Source organism: Astatotilapia calliptera, chromosome 3 (genome assembly GCF_964374335.1).
Source record: "Astatotilapia calliptera chromosome 3, fAstCal68.1, whole genome shotgun sequence".
In the NCBI taxonomy this organism is placed as follows: Eukaryota; Metazoa; Chordata; class Actinopteri; order Cichliformes; family Cichlidae; genus Astatotilapia; species Astatotilapia calliptera.
This window is the reverse complement of record NC_137424.1, coordinates 79,808,837-79,836,773: the sequence shown is the minus strand read 5'-3', so window position 1 is coordinate 79,836,773 and position 27,937 is coordinate 79,808,837. Positions and strand designations below refer to the sequence as shown.

Below are 27,937 nucleotides of genomic sequence, written 5' to 3'. Positions count from 1 at the left end.
TGATTGTGCTGCGATGTTCAGTCACACTCAGTCTTCATGTGGACTCTGAACAGGCTCACAGTCAAACTGTAAAATGCTGGACTCCACTTGTTTAATGAATGATAATGACAGTCATGTCTGTTTAATGTGGAGCCCCGCAAGGGACACGGGAAAAAAAATAACTTAAGATGAACTTTTGCGAGGTCTCGCAAAATAGGAATTCCAACAATGGCAGCAGCTACTTAGTTGTAATATTACTCTTTCTGGGTCACAAAATAAACTTTTGCGATATTTTGAGACGTGAATGTAGCTGTGTAAATGCTTGGCTTACAAGACATCACATATTTGCAAAAGTGCTCCGATGTTTTCGGAGATGCATGACACACACCATCTCGAAGCTAAAGGGAGGTCGAGACCTACTACAGTCGGTAGGAACATTGTGCCTCGATCTTCTGGTCGGCTTCGAGCTGGCGGCCTCCGAAGAATGCGGCCAAAACTTTTGCGAGATACCGAATTAGATTTGCGAGATCTCGCAAAACTTCAGCTTAATTTTTTTTTTCTCAAATCTCCCTCCGTACTTCAATGTTCTCCTGAAATCATGGAAAATATTTAACAGGACCTGGTGAGCGCCCCCTGCTGGTTCCTTATTAGTGCTGCTCTCAGACTCCAGTGATCCTGTTGGATGGATTTATGGAGGCTTTAAGGGATTACCTGCAGTCCCACTGTAGTTAGTCCCTCACAGCTACACTTATATGTTTTGCGTCAAGCTCAGTGTCATCTGTGCAGCAACATTTCTCATATATGAGTTTTCCTCTGCAAAGTGCTGTAAAGTGCTGCTACATGTCCTACACTTGGACGTGTAGCAGCACATGGCAGGAACCAGAAGGTGTGATAAGATCCACAACGTTATACAAGATCAGACTGAGCAAGATAGTGATGTAACTGTGCTGAAAAAAATCCACCCACTGTCAAAGAGTGGATGGAGATGGACAGATGACAGGAACACAGTGGTTCCCTCTGTTTATGGTGGATGTTGTAGTCAGCCAGAAACCAACCTATGAAAAAGAAATGAAAGGCGGAGATGCTCAGAAGATGGAAGCATGGTGTTTAATCAGCCAATCACAGCTTTAGAAACAAAGTGTCTGCCCAGGGAGATAACTAAAAAAAAAGCTGATAGAAGCAGTTAGCAGTTAGAGTATGAACATTGTGTAAGCAGTCAGCTTGGTCATGGACATTGTAACAACAATAAAGCTGCTCTCTGCCATTTCAACAGTCATGTCTGACCTGCTGCTTTGTAGGACTACAGTAATGGAGGGATTCAGTGGCTGAAATCGGGTCTTTGAGACACTTCTTGTAGTGAACTGATGTAAGCTGTGTCTCAGACGGAGTTGATGTTAGTACAATAACATCAGACATGACCTCTGCAGCACCTATTTGATGTGCACATGAATGATTTGTGTTTCCCCTTTAGGTGAAGGTAGAAAGTGTGTGTGAGCTGATGTGTATGTGAATTCAGCAGCATGGATCAGTGTGAGGACAGAGAGGAGGGAGTCCCTCCCTCTAAAACCACTCAGAGGTGAGATGACCATCTCTAGCTGTCCATGACTCTTCTCCATGTCACAGCTCAGCACTCACATCACTGCTCCATCATTATTCACAGGGACCGACGTAGACCGGAATTCAGCTATGAGAGGAACCGAGTGAAAGATTTCATTAACACATTTGAACAAAAACAGTCATCTGCGAAAGAGTGAGTTCATGTCAGTAATATCAGTTTATATGTGATGAGGCTATCATTGATGATTTGAACTTTTTCAGGAAACACCAGAGACTCAAACCTGGAACTGAGCCCAGCTGCGTGTCATTAATGAGTGACCGGTCTAAAGATGCAGTCACGGGTTTTAAAAGCCAGCAGGCATCTGCTACAGAGAGGTGAGCAGTTAGTAACATCAACCTGGGGCTTAGGTTTGTGTCTGATTTCTCAGACTTTTTATCTGATTTAGTGCTCAGCTCAGATAAAATAATTATTGTGGGTGATTTTAACATCCATGTAGATGCTAAAAATGACAGCCTCAACATGGCATTTATTAAACTCTATTGGCTTCTCTCAAACTTTAAAAGAACCCACCCACCACTTTAATCACATTTTAGATCTTGTTTTAACATATGGCATAGAAACTGAACATTTAACAGTGTTTCCTGAAAACCCTCTGCTGTCTGATCATTTCCTGATAACATTTACGTTTACAATAATTGATTACACAGTGGTGGAGAGTAGACTTTATCACAGTAGATGTCTTTCTGAAAGCACTGTAACTAAGTTTATGAGTATAATCCACCCACTGTTATCATCTTCAATGCCCTGTACCAACACAGAGCAGAGCAGCTACCTGAATGCTACCCCAACAGAGGTCGATTATCTTGTTAATAACTTTACCTCCTCACTACGTACGACTCTGGATACTGTAGCTCCTGTGAAAAATAAGACCTCAAATCAGAAGTACCTGACTCCGTGGTATAATTCTCAAACACGCTGCCTAAAGCAAAAAACTCATAAGATGGAGAGGAAATGGCATGTCACAAATTTAGAAGATGATTATTTAACCTGGAGAAATAGTTTCTTGCTTTATAAGAAAGCCCTCTGCAAAGTTAGAAGATCTTACTAAATAAGAACAACCCCAGGTTTCTCTTCAGCACTGTAGCCAGGCTGACAAAAATTCAGAGCTCTATCGAGCCAACAATGCCTTTAACGTTAACTAGTAATGACTTCATGAACTTCTTCACAAATAAAATTTTAACAGTGAGAGAAAAAATAAATATCTTGTGATCATCTCACATATTTAATAATATGATACAGCTACGATCAGAACCATCAATATATATATTTAGAGTCTTTTTCACCACTGGAATTTAATTTAATTTATACAAATCACAACAACTGTCGCCTCAAGGTGCTTTATATTACACAGCAGACCCTACAATAATACATCCAGAGAAAAACCCAACCCCTATGACCCCCTATGAACATGCACTTTGGTGACAATGGAATGAAAAACTCCCTTTAAACAGGAAGAAACCTCCAGCAGAACCAGGCTCAGGGAGGGGCGGGGCCATCTGCTGCGACCGGTTAAGCTGGGCACACACAGTGCGATTGTTTCAGTCACGTTATCCAGCTTCTGCTCAAACTGTACGATTGACTTGCAGGGGTTAGAAGTTCGTAGGTCACGATGCAGGGTCTCACACTATACGGCCCAATGCTTTGATGCTACCTGAGTGCTCAAACTGGGGCGTTTTGCATTGTTTACAATTTGTACACTTTGTACAATTTGTACACTCCGTGCTTATTGTCCCTAGGGGTTTGCCGTAGTGGAAATGGGGTGAGTATGATTACGGAAGTGGAGGTGTGTCATAGATATACAGAATGAGCAGCAATAAAGAATAATGGTGGCTCATGAAGCAGTTTAAGAAGATGGTCTTTATAATAGTTAAGATTAGAATTACATAGGGGCCACCTGCAGTGACCGGTTGGGGTGAGAGAAGGAAAATAGGATAAAAGACATGCTGTCGAAGAGAGCCAGAGATTGATATCCAGTATGACTGAATGCAGAGGTCTATTAACACATAGTGAGTGAGAAAGGTGACTGAAGAAAAAAAAACCCTCAATGCATCATGGGAATCTCCCAGCAGCCTACAGCTGTTGCAGCATAACTGAGAGAGGATTCAGGGTCACCTGATCCAGCCCTAACCTTAAAAGTGAAGATAGTGTGCAAGAAGTGTCTCTCTCCTGAATACACACACACACACACACACACACACACACACACACACACACACACACACACACACACACATACTACTTTTAAATACTCTACGAACAACAAGTAACCCTGCAGTGTGAGAGCGAAGTGCTCTAATGGGGTGGTATGGTACTACAAGGTCATTAAGATAAAATGGGGCCTGATTATTATTTTGAATTCAGTTCTGGATCCTAGGTTTGTACGTCTACGTTTGGGCCTCGAAGTTTCCTTCTGCTCATGCTCAGCGTGCAAATCTGTTTCTCTTTGAGATCAGGAAGGTATTCTAAGTCTTCATCAGCTTCTGTGGCTGCAAATGAAAAACACAGTTTTCTTCTCTAACAGGATCTATGGGAGACCTGCTGAACCTGGACCCAGCTGCATTTCTTTAAAGAGTGACCGGTCTAAAGATGCAGTCACTGGTTTTAAAGGCCAGCAGACATCTGCCGCAAAGAGGTGAGCTGTGAATATCATGAACTCTTTATTAGCAATCGCTTCGGTGTCTGACTTGAATGTTGATTTTTTTTGTTTTGTTTTTGTTTCATGGATTCTAAAATACAACTCTGTAGGACAGGTGTAGGCAACTGCAGGCCTTGAGGGCTGATGTCCTGCAGGTTTTAGACCACTGTGCCGGAGCTCATAGGTGTGTCGTGAGAAAATGATCAGGTGTCATGGAAAATTATCTGGTTCCAACTGATTAGCACTCTACACGACAGGTGCGAGTAACAAGCAGAACAATTACATTCTCTTCCATTAGAGGGCAGTACAATTACCCGCTCTAATTAAATGAGTTGCCAACTGCCAATAAAACAGAAGAAGACAGGGAAGAAATTACATAATAGTCATTCTGGAAGTGAGACAAAGCAGCAGGTGAGATGGAGAAAATTCTGACTGAGATCAAGTCATGGGCAGTTGTCCGATAAAAGCAAAAAATGTATAATGGGGACAAAACGAGCCAATTCCTCTATCCCTGGTGCACGGGGAAAAGTTATCAATGTGCTTTTTGTGACATTTTTGTTTGGTGGTGTGCTGTTATTTTTCTAACTTATAGTATGTGCCGTACCTTAAAAATGTTGGGAAACACTGATGTAGAAAGTAGTAAAATAAAGGCAAACCATTAAATACACATGTACACATGCACACTGACTGACACTGTACACCTCCATTGCAATCAAACTAACAGCAAGTTTCCAGAACTGCTGGCACTTCAACACAGAACAAAGTAACTGTGGAGACTCTCACAGAGGTGATCTATTCAATGAAGTTCTCTTCCTGATCCCTAGAGATTCCTACAGGAAGTTTATGAATCCCTACATTTTGTCTGTCATTAATTCTCCACTTCTGATTGGTTATGCCCTTGGTTAGTTAGAAAATCAATCAATAATATTAATAATAATATTCAGTAATTAACTGGATGCATTTGTATCCATTCAAATTACATTAAGATATTATAGCTTAGTGGACTCGTTGTAATCAGAGTTTGAAATGCAGCTGAAGATATCTAGGTGAACCCTAAAGGTACCAATGCAGACTAACTTGCAGTTGACACAGATCTGGATTAAACCTAAACCTTATTTATTTATTTTTTTTGTTTGTAGTTCAAACTGTCTGTTTTTTAGGGCATCCAGTTAGAAAATGCCTGTCTAGGTTTAGTTTTTGAAGTTTCCTTCTGCTTATGCTCAGCCTGCAATCCAGGTTCTCTTTGGGATGATGAAGGCATTCTAAGTCTTCCTCAGCTTCTGTGGCAGCAAATGGAAAGCACATTTCTTCTCTAACAGGATCTATGGGAGAGCTGCTGGACCTGAACCTGAAAGTAGACCAGAACCTGGACCCAGCTGTGTGTCATTAAAGAGTGACCGGTCGAAAGATGCAGTCACAGGTTTTAAAGTGCAGCCGGTGTCTGCTGTAGAGAGGTGAGCTGTTAATAACATGAATTCTTTGAGAGCTTATTTAATTGCTTGATGTTATTGGATAAAAACTGCAGTGCAAACACGTCATTCCCAATTAAACTGTCTCTTACTGTCCTGGAATAGATCATGTTAGAATAGAAACAAATCTCTGCTTTGTAAACACCAAATAAAGTCATTAATGACTTTAAATCAGTCCTCTGTTCTCCTGATGTGTGTTTAAACATTGTTGTGACTCAGTGTTTGTAAATAAATCCTCCATCATGTTTAACGACAGCTCAGCTCTTTTTCACACAAATATCTATTTTCATATGTGAAGCGGTGTGTGTTGGAGTGTTTCCACAAACACAGCAGTCAGAGTGTAAAGAATGGATGTTTTAGGTGTTAGGCTGAGTGTCTCTAGGACTCCAGCTGCTCCAGCAGGTGTCTTCTTTGTACTTTGCTTCAAACACAGTGTAGGGAGGAACTTCCACTCAGGTGTTTTTCCAGAATAAACTGAAAAAAAAATCTAAATATAAAAATACAATGGTGGTAATTATCAATTAACAGTGGCAGGATACCTGAGTATAATTTGAATGATAATTTTTGCTCTCTTGGGAAAACCTCTAAAAATACAATACAATAAGATAAGCATAAAAAACCTTTTAGTAAATTTAAACAACCAAACTGGCCACATTTATTGCAAATGTGTTTTTTCCATTTTTGAGCAGATTGTAAGTCTGGTACAGTGACAACCAATTCTTCATAATTCCTCTACAGTGTTGACCAGGAGAGCTCAGAGGTTCCCAGTAGTGATGCTGCTGGGCAGACAGAAACACACCTGGACTCCATATTTATGGTTTGTACATAAACAACAACTGCTTTTTATAATACATTTTATTCATAGTAACCTTTCAAAATACCGAAGAATATTGTACACTAGATGAACAAAAAAAAAGTGAAGATAGAAATATAAAAAAGGTTAAAATTTGGTTTGAGGTAATTTAAGTGTAAACTAGTGTCCAGAAAAGGAAACATCTGTTTTTAAAGGGAGTTAAAATACCATGTGGAAACCAGCTCTTCAATGGTGGAGAACTCGTGAATGTCCATGAGGTAGTCGATGCTAGAGGACAGATAATTAAGATCGATGTCCTTACTTTTGCAGAATGAAAGATGATGGAGTTTGGTAATAAAGAATGAGTTTAACATTTAAGAAAAAGAAAGTGACCAGTTGTATGCAGTTCGTGTGCTGTATAATCAACAGGTGTTGGTTTTACATAAGTGATGGCAGATCACTCAGACAGACACTGTTGCAGTGAAAGGGGTTTATTTACAGTGAGGACAAATATCCAGCATAACACTGAGATGAGAAAGCACAATGAATAGGAAACTTGAAATATATAGAGGGAGAAGAGGAGAGAATGAAGTTAACGACTGATAGAAGCATAGTTCAGGAGATACAAAAATGTTCACAAGGAATTCGTTAGAGAGTTTGCTTGCTTTGATAACTCCAGACTGAGGGCGGCTGGTCAGAGAGCGTCATGAACTTGCAGGAAGCAGAGGAGGAGGAAGTCCTTGATTATCAAATTGGTAAATAAAAGATGGTTGATTAATTCCAACTTGAGGCTGAGACAACAATCCAACACCCAAGAGCTGCCACGCTGCTCCTTAAGTACTCCAACTGATGAGGTTGGAGTACAGATGCGTTGGAGAAACCCTGATGAACACAGCTACTCCCGCCACATTTAGTCTGGCTTTATGGGAGAACTACGAATGCCTTTTCTATAATCACAAGCAACTTTGTTTTGTCTTCAGTTAAACCAGAGCTGAGAAGTCACACTCACAGAGGTAGGCAGTGCTGAATGGTAGGAGGGCTTTTCCTGCTCGAGTGGCAAGGGAAGAAAACTTGCTCATCACAGAACTGAGAGATGCTTACCTCTTTTAATTACTTTTTCAGTGTGGGGTCAGCTCCATAAAAAGTCAAAAAGGTCCCCTACCCGTTCATTATATGTCCTATTCTCGGGAAAATCATCTTTAATGGTAAATGGCCTGATGAACATTCTGTTCATCATTTTTATGGACAGGATTTCTAGGCGTGGCCTCAGAATCTCATCTCTGCTTTTTGCAGATGATGTGGTTCTGTTGGCTTCATCTGGTGGAGGCCTCCAGCTCTCACTGGAATGGTTCGCTGCCGAGTGTGAAGCAGCGGGAATGAGGATCAGCACCTGCAAATCTGAGGCCATGGTTCTCAGCCGGAAAAGGGTGGAGTGCCCACTCCACGTCGGGGATGAGTTCCTGCCCCAAGTGGAGGAGTTCAAGTATCTCGGAGTCTTGTTTGCGAGTGATGGGAGAAGGGAGCCGGAGATCGACAGACGGATTGGGGCTGCAGCTGCAGTAATGCAGACGCTGCACCGGTCCGTCGTGGTGAAGAGGGAGCTGAGTGTAAAAGCGAAGCTCTCAATTTACCGGTCGATCTACGTCCCTACCCTCACCTATGGTCACGAGCTGTGGGTAGTGACCGAAAAAACGAGATCGCGGATACAAGCGGCGGAAATGAGCTTCCCCCGAAGGGTGGCTGGCCTCTCCCTTACAGATAGGGTGAGAAGTTCGGCCATCCGGGAGGGGCTCAGAGTAGAGCAGCTGCTCCTCCACATCGAAAGGAGCCAGCTGAGGTGGTTCGGGCATCTGACAAGGATGCCTCCTAGGCACCTCCTGGGGTTGGTGTTCCAGGCATGTCCCACTGGGCGAGGCCCCGGGGCAGACCCAGGACACGCTGGAGAGATTACATCTCTCGGCTAGCCTGCGAACGCCTTGGTGTTCCCCCGGATAAGCTGGAGGAGGTGGCTGGGGAGAGGGAGGCCTGGTATTCTCTGCTTAGGCTGCTGCCACCGTGACCCGGCCTCGGATAAAGCGGATGAAGATGGATGGATGGATGGAAAGTAGGATAAATAAAAAGAGAGGATGAAAACTTTAGCTTGACTGCTGAGTGATTAATGATGGTGTCAAATTCAGGCCCAATGAGAAAGAGAGGGCATTTATTCCTCACGGGGAATCTCATTCAATCCCCTGTAATAAATGCATGGACAGAGGTATCTGGCTTTTATAGCCACAAATAAAAAACAAACAGCACGTAACGGGGATGAAAACTGACAGATGTTACCAGCTGCCAGGGACTCCTGGATGTACTTCTCCATGGTGTCCCTCTCTGGCTGGTGTAACATGGGTTATATTCAGAGGTTGAGAAGAGGCGGCAGAAACTCTCAGTTCAATTCATTTCAAATTCAATTCAATTTTATTTATATAGCGCCAAATCACAACAACATTCACCTCAAGGCAGGACAATTAAAAACTCATGATCACATTGGCACTGGGAATTCTACAATGCTTGTCCTTTAATAATTACACTTTTCACCAACCTTACAAGGCTCAGTTGAACGGCTGCTGTCTTGTCATACATGAAGCAAGCAGTGTTCAAACAACACATAATGTTACTTTGAGTTAGGGAGGTAAAAATATGAGGTCCATCTCAGTGCACCCAACCATGTGCAAGCATGTTTCTCCCACATTCTACAGTCGTGGCCAAAGGTTTTGAGAATGACACAAATATTAGTTTTCACAAAGTTTGCTGCTAAACTGCTTTTAGATCTTTGTTGCATTTGTTTCTGTGATGTACTGAAATATAATTACAAACACTTCATACGTTTCAAAGGCTTTTATTGACAATTACATGACATTTATGCAAAGAGCCATTGGCCCTTCTTTTTCAGGACCTCTGCAATTTGACTGGGCATGCTCTCAATCAACTTCTGGGCCAAATCCTGACTGATAGCAACCCATTCTGTCATAATGCCTTCTTGGAGTTTGTCAGAATTAGTGGGTTTTTGTTTGTTCACCCACCTCTTGAGAATTGACCACAGTTCTCAATGGGATTAAGATCTGGGGAGTTTCCAGGCCATGTACCCAAAATTTCAGCGTTTTTTTTCCTCGAGCCACTTATTTATCGCTTTTGCCTTATGGCACGGTGCTCCATCGTGCTGGAAAATGCATTGTTCTTCACCAAACAACAGTTTGGTGAAGAACAATAGCGGCAGAGGTAAAATATGCCTCAGCCAATGCAAGCACCTTTCCCATCAGCATGCCCACAAGATATGATGTTTTGACACCGTCATCTGGAAAAGAGCGGAGAGAATGGTCAGACACTAGGTAGCATTGGAAAAGGAACCCCCAACTTACTGTAGAAGAGCTCAGGTGCCAGGGAGATCACATTTCTTAAAAAAGGCAAAAGAAGAAGCAATGCGGTGGAGCTCCTTTGACAGCCGATGGGGCAGCTGGCATCAGCATGTGTTATGGAAACCATAACACATGCTGCATCGGCTTTGGGCTCACAAGAGATGGACCCAAAAGCAGACAATAGCCAGACAGAAATCAATTCTCACAGTTTTTATTTAGAGCACAGATAACAACACGTAGCTGACATGAACTCATACTGGGCACACTGGAGTGTCTCTACACAGGCTCAGGCAGGGATGCACAGGGGTGAGCTACGGTGGTCCGGCAGAGTGAGCGGCAGGCAGATAAACAATGAAGTTCCCTGACCTGAGGAGGTGGTGAACTGAAGGAAGCAGAAAGGCAGGCAAGTAAAGTGTGGGTAATCCATATTTTCCAGAGGAGGTGAGTGACAGGCTGGCACGAGGCTTTAAAAAGTCACGAGGGTGTGAGTTAGAGCAGCGCAAGCTGCGACCATAAGGAGACGAGGTAAGTACCCAATTGAGGAAGCGTTAATCACAAAAACTGAGGCCATATTGTACTGTACGTAGCTGATGGACTGGCGAAGAAGAGATGGTCACGGTGGACTTAAATGCATCCGCACTTATTACAGCTGATTAGCAGCAGGTGGGTATGAGTGGACCTGGCTCTGCTCGGTAAGGGATCCACACACACCAGCTGCTCACTTGAACCATTACACCAGTATGTCTTTCCACCTGTTGTGATAGATTATTGCAAGGTCCCCGGCCAGTTCCAAAGGGCTGATAGATGGAAAAAAAACAGGAGGAGTGAATTAATTTAATTGAGATAAGTCATGGGGTTGTTACCATTTCTCAGTTACGCAGAGAAAGTCAAACTTGCAGTCAGTGAAGAGATGCTGGAAGAGATGCCCCTCACTTGTAAAAGAGATTATATCTAGGAGATTGAAGTTGACAGTGGTGGTACCACAATTGGCAGGATGGTCAAGAACCGCACCACTACTGAGTGCTGAGCATTGAGCGTGGAGCCAGCTATATCTGACTATATACTCTTTTATATCCATTCTGTTCACAGTAATCTCTATCCTGCACTTTGTGAACCAATGGATTGTCAGTGTGTCCAACATGGATCTGATGTTTGGCTCCATGACATCAGTCTGATTGGGTCATTCATAAGCTATTCTGTTGCAGCTGCTGGAGAACAACATCATCACTTTTGTGAAGAACGAACTGAAGAAGATCCAGAAGGTTCTCAGTTCAGACTACCCAGAATGCTTAAAGAATCAGAGGGAGGATGATGAGAAGACGAGGAGCAGCAGAGAGGCATTTCTAAAGATAACACTAAACTTCCTGAGGAGAATGAAGCAGGAAAAGCTTGCTGACCGACTGCAGAGCAGTAAGGGGGTTTCTCTAAAGATTCAAGCTACACAGCAAATCCAGCATGTCCAAATTAACACTGTCGGATTTGATTTCAACACTATTAAAGTGTCTATATGGGTCCACACCAGAGAGTGTTAATTTAACTCTTTTTGGAGAGTTGGTACGTTAACTCTGATTTAGTGTTAAACACCAAATCTGTCTGGAGTTGATAATTTAACACTTGGTGTTAAGAGTTTATATATTAACTCTCAAAGAGTATTTTAGTTTAACTACGTAAGAGTTATCTTCTAATTAATTCTAAAAAGCGGGAATTTTACTGTTCTGAACTTCTAGAAATTTCTTTTGGAAATAAACATTTACTAAAAAGACGCAATGGTTTTTGAAAAAACATTTATTCTGAACTGTGCACCACAATTTCAAAACATTTTCTGAAAGATGTAACAGTATACATATTCCCACTTTCATTAGAATTGTGTTTATCAAAAGGTCTGACATAGGTGAGCTGGTAAATGCAAATAACAGCATTTTCATCACTTATTTCTTCAATACAACATGCATGTCCTTCATTCATCCCTTTGTGGAACTTCAACGCACTTCTGCTCTCCCCCATATTCCTCTTAACAAGCGTATCCTGTGTGGATATTGAATAAAAATTAGTTGACACTAATTAATGGCACAAATAATCCAGTAAACAATTGCAGCACAGTAAAAGAAAGGAATCCTCTTTGAGCCATTACTTGTCTAAAGTATTTTCCCAAAAGACTAGGACACAGGCAACAGGTAATACTGAACCAAATGTAAAACCTCAACCTTTTTAACTTTTACCTAAACCGTGTGCACAAAACTCTGGAGGGATCTATGCTAACGTAGAATCCAGTCAGGACGTCTGCTACTGCTGTTTGCTCGGGGTTTTTTTATGGGCGATCGTTTTCAGGCTTCAAGTAGCACCATTATACCAACGTTTCACATTCTACACATTGTTTTAGGTGTATTTGACCAAAAGTTTGACTGAAAATTCACATGCAAGCTTTTTTCAAGGCTGTGGTATTTGCCCGCAAACAATACCTTTCAGCTAGCTAAAACAGAATATTATGCTATCACCGAGCAACATGGCTAATGCCTTTCACACAGCTTCGTCTCAACTCCAAAGAGCCACAGAAGTAAAAGCTAATAAAAATAATTGAAACAATCTTTGAAAAAATGACTTACCAAGCATGGCAAAAAACTCAAATATGTAGAGCAAAATGTTCTGAAACGGCTTCACTTCAGCTTCGATTCGAGCCGTGCTGGGGGCGGAGTCTGTGAATTTACTCTGTTGGTGTCATAGCCCCTGTAGGAGTTCAGAGTTAAGAGGTCAAGAGTTAATGTTTCCATTGTAACACCTTCAGATTTGACATAGAAACACTCATTTTTAACACTCGATTTTAACTACTATCATTTTACAGCTCAGAGTTACATTAAAAGAATGTGACTCTACTTAGAGTAAAATTAACTCTACTTTTGCAAGAAGACTATTAACACCAAAACATTTAACACTTTTGAATTTGCTGTGTACTTGATAAATGAAATGTTTACTAATGAAGATGAAAAAACTTGTATACAGTCATTACTATGTGGGATGGAAATTTTTTTGCCCACTTTTAAAAACATTACTTAATTGTTGATGTGTTTTTAATGTTTACTATTCAGGAATTCCTGCTTCAGTTTGTCAGCGTGAACTTAAATCTAAGATAAAGAAAAAGTTCCAGTGTGTGTTTGAGGGGATCGCTAAAGCAGGAAACCCAACCCTTCTGAATCAGATTTACACAGAGCTCTACATCACAGAGGGAAGGACTGCAGAGGTCAATGATGAACATGAGGTCAGACAGATTGAAACAGCATCCATGAAACCAGACAGACCAGAATCAACAATCAGACAAGAGGACATCTTTAAAGCCTCACCTGGAAGAGATGAACCAATCAGAACAGTGCTGACAAAAGGATGGGCTGGCATTGGGAAAACAGTCTTAACACAGAAATACACCCTGGACTGGGCTGAAGACAAAGCCAACTGGGACATCCAGTTCATATTTCCATTCACTTTCAGAGAGCTGAATGTGCTGAAAGACCAAAAGTTCAGTTTGGTGGGACTTGTTCATTACTTCTTTACTGAAACCAAAGAAGCAGGAATCTGCAGCTTTGAAGACTTCCAGGTTGTGTTCATCTTTGATGGTCTGGATGAGTGTCGACTTCCTCTGGACTTCCACAAAACTACAATCCTAACTGACCCTAGAGAGTCCACCTCAGTGGATGTGCTGCTGATAAACCTCATCAGGGGGAAACTGCTTCCCTCTGCTCGCCTCTGGATAACCACACGACCTGCAGCAGCCAATCAGATTCCTCCTGGCTGTGTCGGCTTGGTGACAGAGGTCAGAGGGTTCACTGACCCACAGAAAGTGAAGTATTTCAGGAAGAAATTCAGAGATAAGGAGCAGGCCAACAGGATCATCTCCCACATCAAGACATCACGAAACCTTCACATCATGTGCCACATCCCAGTCTTCTGCTGGATCACTGCTACAGTTCTGGAGGATGTGCTGAAAACCAGAGAGGGAGGACAGCTGCCCAAGACCCTGACTGAGATGTACATCCACTTCCTCGTGGTTCAGGCCAAAGTGAAGAAGGTCAAGTATGATGGAGGAGCTGAGACAGATCCACACTGGAGTCCGGAGAGCAGAAAGATGATTGAGTCTCTGGGAAAACTGGCCTTTGATCAGCTGCAGAAAAGAAACCTGATCTTCTATGAATCAGACCTGACAGATTGTGGCATCGATATCAGAGCAGCCTCAGTGTACTCAGGAGTGTTCACACAGATCTTTAAAGAAGAGAGAGGACTGTACCGGGACAAGGTGTTCTGCTTCATCCATCTGAGTGTTCAGGAGTTTCTGGCTGCTCTTCATGTCCATTTGACTTTCATCAATTCTGAAGTCAATCTAATGAAAAACCAAACAACCACCCAGAAGTGTGAAACAAAAGAATCTGCAGAGAAACATTTCTACCAGACTGCTGTGGATAAGACCTTACAGAGTTCAAATGGACACCTGGACTTGTTCCTCCGCTTTCTTCTGGGTCTTTCGTTGGAGACCAATCAGATTCTCCTACGAGGTCTTCTGACACAGAGAGGAAGTAGCTCACAGACCAAGCAGGAAACAGTCCAGTACATCAAGAAGAAACTTAATGAGAATCTGTCTGCAGAGAAAAGCATCAATCTGTTCCACTGTCTGAATGAACTGAGTGATCGTTCTCTAGTGGATCAAATCCAACAGCATATGACATTAGGACTTCTCTCTTCACTGTCTCCTGCTCAGTGGTCAGCTCTGGTCTTCATCTTACTGTCATCAGAAAAAGATCTGGATGTGTTTGACCTGAAGAAATACTCTGCTTCAGAGGAGGCTCTTCTGAGGCTGCTGCCAGTGGTCAAAGCCTCAAACAAAGCTCTGTAAGTAAACATGTGTTCAGGCTTTTATTTATAACATAAACAGTGTAACCTGTGATGGCTTAAAAACTTAAATATATTTTATTAAATGATCATCAGCACTATGTGAAGTATATTATACTTGACGTTTTATAATCAACTCCTCAAAACTAAATACAAAAACAATGAAAAAAAAAATCTGTGACATTTTTTATTCATACCAAAATCACATGAGATGATCCAATGGGTGTGTGTGTAGGTCGGTCAAGATATGACCCTGTGAACGCCTCCTGAAAAACCTTCGCCAGGAGTCCAGCAGTCCACTTAAACAAAGGGCTCTTATACTCAAACAGTTACAGATACATCCTAAAATATCACTCTGACACAACTTTTTCACTTTGGTACTAGCCAGACCCACTAGTTTATTTCTTTTTTAAATTATTTTTTATGATTCACACTGTGTGATGATGCTCCTGCTTTATATTATTCAGCAGTTTATAGCAGGGTCCTAGATGCTAACAGGCAACTAGCATACAAACAATTTGAACACATGCTAATAAAAAATTCACACTGTTAAGGGCAGATCATGCATTTTAATCCAGGAACCTTCATCTTGTGATGCAACAGTGCTGATCACTGTGCCACCATGTAGTTGTAATAATGCGGAAAAAAAACCCACAAAGAAGATTTTCATGCTAGATTGAGCAAACTGACAATTTTTACCACAAAAACAAAAATGTCAGTACATGGTCTTGTCTGAGTAGACCAAAAATCTGGATTTTCCAGAAAGTATTCTAATTAGAACAGAGAAAACAATGCTGTTAAATATATGCTTTTATCTTGAATAGTTTTTAAGGAATTTAATGTTGGCATCAAAATTCATATTGTGAATACATATGCTGTAAGTTGGTTGATGGATATAAAATATTTAAAACACAAAGCAACAATTTCACATTACCATGAGATGAAAATCATAAATGGTTCAGCAGCAAGCACATAATAACTTGAGATGGAATCACCAACGACTGAAACAGGTGAATATTTAGAGGCTGCAGCAATTGCAGTTATATATATATTATTATTATATATACATTATATGTATAATATATATATTATTAATATATATTATTATATATTATATATGTTATAAATGAGGATTAGAACCTTGACCCTTGATTATGCAGAATAATTGCCGATCTTTATATTTGGAAACTAATCTACCAGCTCCTCGCCTGTTTCTGTTTAGGAGTATAATTGTTTTAATGAGCCAATTCCAAGTCTTTAATATTTTTTGTTTCTGTAATATACACTGACATTTGTTTTTCTTGTGAAGGTTCAACATACGAAATTATTTAATTTGATAACAAAGTTTTTATTTTGTTTATTTTTTAGGCTGAACGTCCCTTATCTCTCAGAGACAGGCTGTGAAACTCTTTTCTCAGGCCTCAGTTCTCAGTCCTCTAGACTCAGAGAGCTGGACCTGGGTATGAACAACCTGCATGAATCAGGGATGAGGCTTCTGTCAGCTACAGTGCACAGTCCACAGTGTACACTGGAAACAATCAGGTCAGATAAAGTAATATTTTGGATTCTTTATGAATTTACACAAGTAGTCAGATTTATCCAGTGTTATTTAAGTCTTTAGTTCTTCTTCTTGTTATTGTTATTATTATTATTATTATTATTATTATTATTATTATTATTATTATTATTATTATTATTATTGTTACTATTATTGTTATTATTCCTAACCTATGGTAAGCTGCCACATTTCTAACCTCTTTAACATAAAAAAACAAAGATTCATAAAAATGTTTTTTTCCCCCCAGACTGAGTCTCTGTAACCTCTCAGAGAGAAGCTATGAATCTCTGTCCTCCGTTCTCAGCTCTCAGTCCTCTACTCTAAGAAAATTGGACCTGAGTAACTCTGATCTGCAGGATTCACCAGTGAAGCTTCTGTCTTTTGGACTGAGGAGTCCACACTGTAAACTGAATACTCTGAGGTCAGTGCAAGTGATATTCTGCTTTTTGTCAATTGTCAGAATTAACCAATAATAATATATGTCTTGATGCATGCTCAATCATCAGGAACTGGGGAACTGACCTCACAGTCCATTATTAATCCAGTGTGCTGGTTTCAGTTATTGTGTAAATATACTGTTTATAAGGTTGTGGAAACATGCACTGACCTGAGACTTAAAAAATTACTTGGATGAAAACAAAATGTTTCTCCCACTGAAAATGCTACTTCCACATGAACAGAATCAATCTTTTGGGCAATAAGAATACACTACTCGAAAAAACAAAGACATAAAATAGAGAAAGATTTTTTTAATCAGAATATAGCATCATCAGTTAAACATCTCCAATAGTTTTCTGATCTTTTTAGTAGCAGAGAGAGTAATTAATGAATTTCAGCTGCAGTCAGCGTCACTACTGGTAGCCTGGGGCAATACCTGGACCCTACAGAGGTTGCACACTTAGTCCAACTTATCAAGGATGTTATCAATATATGCATCACTGGAAGGTTTTGAGTGTCTCCCAGAACAATCTCGACAGCATGGAGGAGATTCCAGCGAACAGTCAGTTACTCTAAGAGAGCTGGACAGGGCTGTATAGCTGAATGGGTATCTGCTCCTTTGTGTAAACAAAATGAACACAGCCAGAGCAAAATTACCTCCAGCAGGCCAGGTCTGACCAAACAATTAGAAACATGCATAATGAGGGTAGTCTGAGGGCACAACATCCTCTTGTGAGTCCTGAATCCACTGCCTGCCATGTGGACCTGGATTGGCATTTACCATAGAATACCATAATTGATCCACAACTATACTGAGAACCTTTTTTAAAAATGTTGTTTGTATTTTATGGAGCAGTGCATTTTACCTAGTAAATGTCAATGTTATTCATTTGTTGTTGTACCTTGTTTAGGAAGTAAGGATTACTGGAAAAAAAACACCATTAAATATTCTAAATCGAATAACTCTTCAGTGCACCCCCACTGCACTTTAACAAACGTGTTTGTTTAATATTGTATCTTTCATTTTTCAGACTGAGTCACTGCAAGTTCTCAGAGAGAGGCTATGAAGCTCTGTTCTCAGCTCTCAGCTCTCAGTCCTCTAGTCTGAGAGAGCTGGACCTGAGTAACTCTGACATGCAGGATTCAGCAGTCAATCTTCTGTCTGCTGGACTGAGGAGTCCACAATGCAAAATGGAAACTCTCAGGTCAGAATTAAAACATTTCCACTGATGATCATTTAAAACCGGATTTATATTGCTGCATAAAGAGTAACTTGATAAAAATTTCTTAACATAAATAGTAAGTTGAAACCACAATCAATCTCCATCGCACCAGCATCATCAGCTTCATGTTCAAGAGCCTGGATGGATAGTGATTCTTTCAATGGTGGGACATTAAGAGCAGAAGTAAAACAGAAATGAGAAATGAGAGACTCTATGAATCTGCAAATGACAAAATATAAATGAGGATTAAGATCCAGCAATGATTATTGAAGTCATTGAGTCACTGATGGAACATTTGCGGTTATATAAATTGAAAACAGAATGAACCATAATAGAATGAACCATAATAGAAGGTGAAATGTCAGCTACCCAAAGGCAAAGGTATTCAGTTTAATTTTTAAAATGGAAGATGGAACAACACTTTAAGCTACTGGACTAATTCAACATATCATGTTCTCCTCATAGAACCTGGATACATAAGCCCCTTTTCCATTAGTATCTACTTGGATCGACTTACCACAAATCAATTCAGATGAACTAGTTTTCCATTGCAATCGTACTATCTATCAAGCCAAGTCAAGTCAAGTTGGTAGCAGGCAGTAGGTAGGGACACTGTTGGGCCTTCTTAATTATGGAGCTGGTATTGAGGAACCACGAGAGGTTCTCTCTCAGGTGGACACCAAGGAATTTGGTGCTCTTAACGACCTCTACAGAGGATTAAGTGGACAGCGATCACTCTTCTGAAGTTGACAACTCATCTCTTTTGTTTTGTCCATGTTAAGAGAAAGATGTCTCCGCTGTCCTGGAAGTGGCTTTGGATTCTTCTGCCATGAACATGTTTGCTGCTCTGACAAAAAATGACAATAAACATTCCATCGGGGTGTGATTTCTACAGCTTGCTGATTGCTCCTTACTGCTCCCAGAATGCCTCTGTAGTGCTAGCACTGGGTGGGATGTACACTGCTATAACAAGCACAGCAGTGAATTCCTAAAGTAAATAAAAAAAGATCTGCATCTAACATTCATAAACTCGATGAGCAGTAATTAGAAACTAATAGATTTCTTGCACCATTTCATGTTGATGTGGGCACAAAAGCCACCACCACGAATCTTACCACACAGAGCTGCATTTCTGTTGGTAGAAAGTGAGGTGAGCTTTGTGTAGCTGAATGGTTGTGTCCAGAACTCTGTTACTAAGCCATGGTTCTGTAAAAACAAAGATGCAACAGTCCCTAAATTCCCGCTGTTTGGTTCACTGGAGTCAGATGTATTCCAGTTTATTGTCCAGTGAGCAAATGTTTGAGAGCAGGATGAATGGGACAGCTGGCCGGCTTGGATTTGCTCTTACCATAGCACAGACCCCTGCATGTTTATTGTGCTTCTGCTTCCTCGCACACTGCTTTTGGTGACCTGTCCCCCGGCCACCAGCATCAGGTGATGACGAGGACTGGAGGCCTGGGCTTTGCAGTAACTTGAGGCACTTGCAGCAGTTCCTGGTCAATATTTGTATAATGCTTCTAATTTAGGAGTGTTTTGGCGTTGGTAAAACTGAACACCGCTTGTTCTGGTTGTGTCAAGTTGTGTCAGGACAATTTACTATTTATGCACAATAAACAAAGGAGCATAGCGCGACAATTTTTGTTCAGCGCCAGACTTGCTTGTAACCTATATCACCAATTATGTTAAGAAAAATGAGGCATTAACTACAACAGCAGAATGACCTTTGTGGGAATGTCTGGAGCAGACTAACCTGTGAGCTGGAGTGTTCTGGGATGTTATATTTTGTCTTTGAATGGCTGCAATCCAGTCGCCTTTGTTACTTCGGAAACATGGCTCGAACAATTTCTCTTCAACGACGTAATCCGATAACAACCGATCTCTTTACCCGTCGGCTTTCCGTGGCTGTCATGCGACCGGCTATTGCAGTTAAGAATACAACAGCTTCTTGCCATTTTTTGTGTTTCTTTTTATCGCTGTATAACTGATTTCAATTGAAAGCCTGCGTGCGCTAGTACCTCTTGCCACGAGTTCCCAGAATTCTTTGCAGTTTTACCCCTGAGTGAAGTCACATTTTCAATCTCTATACAAAAAAAGCCTGGCAATGTTGAACTTGTTGTGGAAGCCACTCCCAGTTTAAGTTCAGGAGACAGACACCTTCTCTACTTTCAAGATCAGCTTCAAACTTTCCTTTTTGTTAAAACTCACAGTTAGAGCTGGCTTAGGTGATTTTGTTCATTGTTCACAAATGGTTGTTTTTTTGCGCATCTGCAGTCTGTCAGGCTGTCTGATCACAGAAGAAAGCTGTACTTCTCTAACCTCAGCTGTGAGCTCCAACCCTTCCCATCTGAGAGAGCTGGACCTGAGCTACAATGATCCAGGAGACTCAGGAATGAAGCTGTTGTCGGCTGGACTGAACGATCCATGCTGGGGACTGGACACACTCAGGTATGGAGAGAATGTCTGATATTTGCTTCATGCACGTGACACGAACTGATCAACAAGCAATATATATGTATGAGGTGTCTAGTGAGAGCATTTCCAGAAACAATTGGTAAATATCTCAATATATTTACAGCAAAAATTATATTAATATATGAATAGAGAGGCACAGGACATACTTATCCTAGATTAAAACAACTATTGGAACCTTTTGAAACTGTTAGCCTCACTTCATTTATTTATGGCAAATGGCCTGAATTTGTATAGCACTTTAGGCAAGGCAAGGCAAGTTTATTTGTATAGTACAGTTCAACAACAAGGTGATTCAAAGTGCTTTACAGAGACATTAGAAACACAAACAGATAAAAAGCATGATTTAAAATTGATTTTAACAAGCAAACAAACAAGCAAACAAACAAACAAACAAACAAACAAACAAACAAACAAAGAAAACAGTATATAAAATCAAAACAGATAAAATCAGAACAGTAGATAAAATCAATAGTTAAAATGTAAGTTTTGAAATTTAAGCTTAAGTGCGCATTTGGTGCTTTATTCAAATGCAGCTGAGAGCAGGTGAGTCTTCAACCTGGATTTAAATAAACTGAGTGTTTCAGCTGATCTGAGGCTTTCTGGGAGTTTGTCCCAGATATAAGGAGCATAAAAGCTGAATGCAGCTTCTCCGTGTCTGGTTCTGACTCTGGGAACTGATAAAAGACCAGATCCAGATGACCTGAGGGATCTGGAAGGTTCATACTGGGTCAGGAGGTCACTGATGTATTTTGGTCCTAAACCATTCAGAGCTTTATAGACCAGCATTAGAACTTTAAAGTCTATCCTCTGACGGACAGGCAGCCAGTGTAAAGACCTCAGAGCTGGACTGATGTGGTCCACTTTTTTGGTCTTAGTGAGGACTCGAGCAGCAGAGTTCTGAATGAGCTGTAGTTGTCTGACTGATTTTTTAGGTAGACCTGTAAAGATGCTGTTACAGTAATCAAGCCTACTAAAGATGAATGCATGGACTAGTTTTTCCCGGTCCTGTTGAGACATCAGATCTTATCCTTGAAATATTCTTGAGGTGATAGTAAGCTGATTTTGTTATTGTGTTAATGTGTTTTTCTAAGTTTAGGTCTGCATCCATCATTACACCCAAATTTCTCGCCTGGTTTGTGGTTTTTAGATGTATAGATTGAAGTTCTCTGGTGACCTGTAATCGTTTTTCTTTGGTGCCAAAGACTATTACCTCAGTTTTGTTTTTGTTTAGCTGGAGAAAATTGTGGCACAACCAGTCATTGATTTCCTCAATGCATTTACCAAGCGCCTGTACAGGGCCTCGGTCTCCTGGTGACACTGTGATATATATTTGTGTGTCATCTGCATAGCTGTGGTAGTTTATTTTGTTGTTCTTTATAATCTGTGCCAGTGGGAGCATGTAAATGTTAAACAGAAAGGGTCCCAAGATGGAACCTTGGGGAACTCCACATGTGATACTTGTCTGCTCAGATGTGAAGTTACCTATTGATACAAAGTATTTCCTGTTTTCTAAGTATGTTTTGAACCAGTTTAGTACAGTTCCTGAAAGACCTGTCCAGTTCTCCAGTCGTTTGAGTAATATGTTGTGGTCAACTGTATCAAATGCTGCACTGAGATCCAGTAAAACTAAGACTGACATTTTTCCACTGTCTGTATTCAGACATATGTCATTAAACACTTTGGTCAGAGAGGTTTCAGTGCTGTGGGTCTGTCTAAAACCTGACTGGAAGGCATCGTAGCAGTTATTCTGTTTTAAGAAGTAACTGAGTTGTTGAAAAACTGCTTTTTCAATGATCTTACTTAAAAATGGGAGATTTGAGATCGGCCTGTAGTTGTTCATTTGTGTCTTGTCAAGATTGTCCTTTTTCAGTGTAGGTTTTATTATAGCAGTTTTTAGTGATTCTGGAAACACACCTGATAATAAAGAAAAGTTGACGATCTGTAACAGGTCTGACTCTAAAGTCTTTGAGACCTTTTTGAAAAAAACTTTTTGGCAGGACATCTAAACAGCAAGAGGAGGAGTTCAGTTGACCTAAGATGTCCTCCAGGTCTTTGCTGTTAATCGGGTGAAACTGTTTCATGGTGTTTAAACAGTTTTTCGGTGGACACAGTACATATCCTGGATCTGCTGTTGATGTACCAACTGCTTGTCTAATCTTTTGGATTTTTCCTGTGAAGAATTTGGCAAAGTCATTGCAAGCCATAGTCGAATGAAGTTCAGCTGCCACTGACACAGGAGGGTTTGTTAGCCTGTCAGCTGTAGAAAATAAGACCCGAGCATTATGGCTTTTTTTAGTGATGATGTCAGAGAAGTAGGACCTTCTTGCACTCCTCAGTCGTAAATTATAATTGTGAAGTTTCTCTTTATAGATGTCATAGTGAACCTGGAGGTTTGTTTTCCTCCATCTGCGCTCAGCTTTCCTACACTCTCTTTTTTCATTTTTCACCAGTGTGGAGTTTCTCCATGGAGACTTTTTTCTTCCAGAGATAACCTTCACCTTAATGGGAGCAATTGTATCCATTACATTTAACATTTTAGCATTGAAGCTATTGACGAGCTCATTGACTGAACCTCTGGACCCTAAGCGCTTTACACATTCAGTCATCCACCCATTCACACACTGGTGATGGCAAGCTACATTGTAGTCACAGCCACCTGGGGCGCACTGACAGAGGCGAGGCTGCCGGACACTGGCATCACCAGGCCCTCTGACCACCACCAGTAGGCAACGGGTGAAGTGTCTTGCCCAAGGACATAGCGACCGAAACTGTCGGAGCCGGGGCTCGAACTGCCAACTCTTGAGCTACGATCGCCCACATTTATTTAGATAAACTTTTATATTGACAGCTGTGATAGAAGCTGACAACTATGGCATGCTCTCTATATATTTAAAGGTAGAAAAGCCAAATGGCTGCTCTCCGGGAGTTTAAGTAAGCAGCAGTGCAGAAATGCATGTATGTGTTTCTAGTGCTCCTCATAGACAAAAGTTGAAATTTGTTTTGAAAAGCCAATATGCAAAATCATAGAACTGAAAACAATGCAATAAAGAAATATAGTTAGAATAGAATAGAATAGAATTCAACTTTATTGTCATTGCACATGCACAGGTACAGGGCAACGAAATGCAGTTTGCATCCATCCAGAAGTGCTTTAGTGATATAGATATTACAATATATATTAGCAATAGTATAGATATGTAAGTATATTACAGAAATGGGTCTATTATGGTATGTTATAATGTACACAGTATGAAGTATGTTGTGAATATTCTATAACTAAGTATGTACAGGCTGTAGTGAGTACAAGCTATGTACAGGCTATGAACAGGATATAAATATGAAAAACTATACAGAAATCTGAGATATACAGCTATACAGAAATGGGAACTATGCAAGTTGTAAACAGTTGTAGGATTAAAGATTATTGAATGTACAGAATGATTATTTACACAGAGCTATACAGTAGTGCAGTTAAGATAAGTGAGGGTGTAGATAGTTTCTACAGAGGTTATATAAAGTGTTAGTGGTTGTGAGTGGTGGTTCACTCCATGTTATTATTGTGTGTTTGAGGGTACAGTTGTCCATTGTGGGGGTGTGTATGTTCAGTCCATGAGTTTAACGTGGGTCAGATGTCAGGAGGCAGAGTTCAGGAGTCTGACAGCTGTGGGGAAGAAGCTGTTCCGGTACCTGGTGGTCTTAGTCCGGAGGCTCCTGTGGCGCCTCCCAGAGGGCAGGAGGGTGAAGAGTCCATGTGATGGGTGACTGGGGTCTTTGATGATTTTCCCAGCACTTTTCAGACACCGCTTCCTGTAGATGTCTTTTATGGCAGGAAGTGGTGCTCCGGCGATGCGCTGGGCAGTTTTCACGACCCTCTGCAACGCCTTCCGGTCCGAGGCAGAGCAGTTCCCGTACCAGACTGTTATACAGTTGGTCAGGATGCTCTCGATGGTGCAACAATAGAAGTTCACCAGGATGTCTGAGGACAGGTGGTTCTTCCTCAGAGTCCTCAAGAAGAAGAGGCGCTGGTGAGCCTTCTTGACCAGCTTGGAGCAGTTGGTCGTCCAGGTGAGATCCTCGGAGATGCGGACTCCCAGGAACTTGAAGCTGCTCACACGCTCCACAGCCGTCCCCTTAATGTGGATGGGGGATGTGGGTCAGCATTCCTCCTGTAGTCCACGATGAGCTCCTTGGTCTTCTCGGTGTTAAGCAGCAGGTTGTTTGTGTCGCACCGCTCAGCCAGACGATCCACCTCCTCCCTGTAGGCGGCCTCATCATTGTCACTGATGAGGCCAATCACCGTGGTGTCATCTGCAAACTTAATGATGGTGTTGGAACCATCAGCAGGTCTGCAGTCGTGGGTGAAGAGGGAGTAGAGGAAAGGGCTCATCACACAGCCTTGTGGTACACCGGTGTTCATTGTGATGGTAGATGAGCAGTGGTTATCCAGCCGGACATGTTGGGGGCGGTTGGTCAGGAAGTCCAGTAACCATTTGCAGATGAGGGAACTGATGCCCAGGTCTGTCAGTTTCCTGATGAGTTGTGAGGGGTGGATTGTATTGAATGCTGAACTGAAGTCTATAAACAGCATTCTGGCGTAGGTGTTGTTGTTGTCCAGGTGTGAAAGGACAGAGTGCAGTGCGATGGAGACTGCATCCTCTGTGCTCCTGTTCTGGCGGTATGCGAATTGGTGGGGGTCCAGGGTGGGGGGGGAGACAGGATTTGAAGTGTGCTAGGACCAGCTGCTCTAAGCACTTAGTGATGATGGGGGTGAGTGCTACTGGGCGGTAGTCATTGAGGCAAGATGGGTTGGAGTTTTTGGGTATCGGGATGATGGAGGTGGATTTGAAGCAGGCCGGTACCACAGCGTGGGCCAAGGACAGATTGAATATGTCTGTGAGCACTCCTGCAAGCACCCCAGAACACGCTCTGAGAACACGTCCGGGGATGCCATCAGGACCTGCAGCCTTGTGGACATTGATCCTGCTCAGCACCGCTCCTACATCGGTGGGGGAGAGAGTCAGAGGTTGGTGGTCTGGCGTCATGTCTGCTTTGGTTGTGGTTGTGGGGTTCCCTCGCTCAAAACGAGCATAAAAGTTGTTGAGCTCGTTGAGGAAGGAGACATCAGAGGATGCGGGGGAGGGTTTGGTGGTCCTGTAGTCTGTAATGGTCTGGAGTCCTTGCCATATGCGTCGGGGGTTGGAGTTGGAGAAGTGTTCGTCTACCTTCTTCTTGTAATGGTGTTTGGCTTTTTTGATGCCCTTCTTTAGATTAGCCCTGGCTGTGCTGTAGGCGTGTGCATCTCCTGACCTAAAGGCGGTGTTGCGGGCCTTCAGGAGGAGACGAACATCCCGGTTCATCCAAGGCTTCTGGTTGGGGTACATGGTGATCCGTTTCTGGGTGGTGACACTGTCTGTGGTTTCGGAGATGTAATCCAGTACAGATGAGGCGTACTGGTCCAGGTCTGTGTGGGTGAACATATTCCAGTCTGTGTTTTTAAATCTGTCCTGGAGCACTGCGTCTGTCCCCTCTGGCCACACTTTAATTGTCCTCACAGCAGATTTCACACGTTGGATGAGTGGTGAATACCTAGGTGCGAGGAACAGGGAGAGATGGTCCGATTGTCCAATGTGGGGGAGGGGTGTGGGTGAAACGACCCAGGTGGAAGATACAGAGGCAGGAAGGAAGTGATAAAAAAGGAGCTTTCATTGTTCGAAATGCAAAACTGTAAAATGATGAAACACAAAGTCCATCAAACAGAAATCCAAAGCAGGCGCAGGAAAAGACGACAGTATATACACTGGGAGCTACCTGCAAACACAAAGACAGGTGGGAGCATAGCACAGGTGCAGATGAGAGAGTTTGGCTGGTGAGAGATGAGCTGATTGGATTATGTGTATGTGTCGGGAATGGTGGCTTTTTGAATTGTTACTGGATGTTATTGCTGATGGTAATTATTCTCAGATTAAGGATTTGGTTTGAGAATTAAAAACTTTGGATTTGTGAAGGAACAGTGGTAGGGCTACTGACTGAAAGCATGTAGCCCTACACACTACACACTACAAAGAAGCATAAACAGAAGAGAAATATAAAGATAATGATGGTCACAGTTTGAATTTAATTCAATACAGGGTGTACTGACAGATCCAGGATCAGTCCAAATCATCAGCAGTTTGATCCATGTATGGATTGAAGTGAATTTGTGAAAATCTGTTGGTCTGTTATCAGTGTCTAACAGTATGTGTATGAGAGCCATGTAATGTCCATGTGTGCATGCTGACTGTGCTGCTCTGACCCCCCTCCTCAGGGTGGAGCCTGCTGGAGTCCGATGGTTGAGACCAGGTCTGAGGAAGTGTAAGTGTGTTTTTAATGGGATTCATGAAAACAAAGCAGCACACATTCAACCATCTTCATCATGTCAGGAGTCATCATCAAAGTGTCAATCAATGAACAGATGATGGATCAATAACTGCAGCTGGATTGTGTTTGTTCTCTCATCAGATTCCTGTCAACTCACAATTGACACAAACACAGTTCACACAAACATCAAACTGTCTGATGACAACAACAAGAAGGTGACACGTGTGAAGGAGGTTCAGTCATATCCTGATCATCCAGACAGATTTGATGTTCATTACCAGCTGCTGTGTAGAAATGGTCTGACTGGTCGCTGTTACTGGGAGGTCGAGTGGAGAGGAGACGTTTATATATCAGTGAGTTACAGAAGAATCAGAAGGAAAGGAGACAGTGAAGACTGCTTGTTTGGATACAACAATCAGTCCTGGAGTCTCAGCTGCTCTGATGATGATGGTCCTCGTTCTGTGTGGAACAATAACAGACAAACATCCATCTCCTCCTCCACCTCCTCCTCTTTCTCTAACAGAGTAGCAGTGTATGTGGACTGTCCTGCTGGCACTCTGTCCTTCTACAGAGTCTCCTCTGACACTTTGATCCACCTCCACACCTTCAACACCACATTCACTGAAACTCTTTATCCTGGGTTTAGTCTCCGGTCTCCTGGTTCCTCAGTGAGTCTGTGCTGAGTTGAGTGTAAAGAGTGTCCTTCAGTTAGAGAAACGCTCTGACAGTTGAGCAGATAGTTCAGTCTGTACATGTTTGTCTCTTTCACACGTTTTCAGATTCATGGATTCAATCACTTGATGTTTTAAACTGTTCTAAATTATTCATTGTAAACTTCTTCCTCTTCTGTCCTTTAAAGATGGAAGCTTCACAGTGTCACGGCGGGGTGCGCCGGTGTGTGTGTGGAAACAGGACCCAAAAGCAGATGACGATGAGGAGTAGTAAGGTTTTAACAGAAGGTGAAGCTTTATTGCGATGCCGGCAGGAAATAAACCAAGAGACCAAAACAAACAGGCAAAACACTAAGAAACAAAACACTAAGCTGGCAAAAACACTAAGAAACAAAAAACACTAAACTGGCGAGACACTAAGAAACAAAACACTAAAGGTACTAAGACCAAAAAACTA

General features: G+C 41.8%; 1 protein-coding gene across 1 annotated transcript; it reads left to right on the top strand.

Moving 5' to 3' along the window:
* The first annotated feature begins 7,200 nt into the window (after nt 1–7,200).
* On the top strand, nt 7,201–27,687 carry LOC145423538 (protein NLRC3-like). Its single transcript, XM_080296172.1, has 6 exons — nt 7,201–7,249; nt 12,973–14,761; nt 16,567–16,740; nt 20,252–20,425; nt 26,757–26,803; nt 26,951–27,687. The coding sequence occupies exons 1-6, from the start codon at nt 7,201–7,203 to the stop codon at nt 27,490–27,492; spliced, it is 2,775 nt and encodes a 924-aa protein (XP_080152298.1). The 3' UTR covers nt 27,493–27,687.
* The last annotated feature ends 250 nt before the right edge of the window (nt 27,688–27,937 follow it).

Excerpts from the sequence above, each read along its gene's own strand:
- LOC145423538 (XM_080296172.1), top strand. The coding sequence starts at position 7,201 with ATGAACTTGCAGGAAGCAGAGGAGGAGGAAGTCCTTGATTATCAAATT. Across the intron at positions 16,741-20,251 it reads TGTAAACTGAATACTCTGAG|TCTGTCAGGCTGTCTGATCA; the intron begins GTCAGTGCAAGT and ends GCGCATCTGCAG. Across the intron at positions 26,804-26,950 it reads GAGACCAGGTCTGAGGAAGT|ATTCCTGTCAACTCACAATT; the intron begins GTAAGTGTGTTT and ends TTCTCTCATCAG.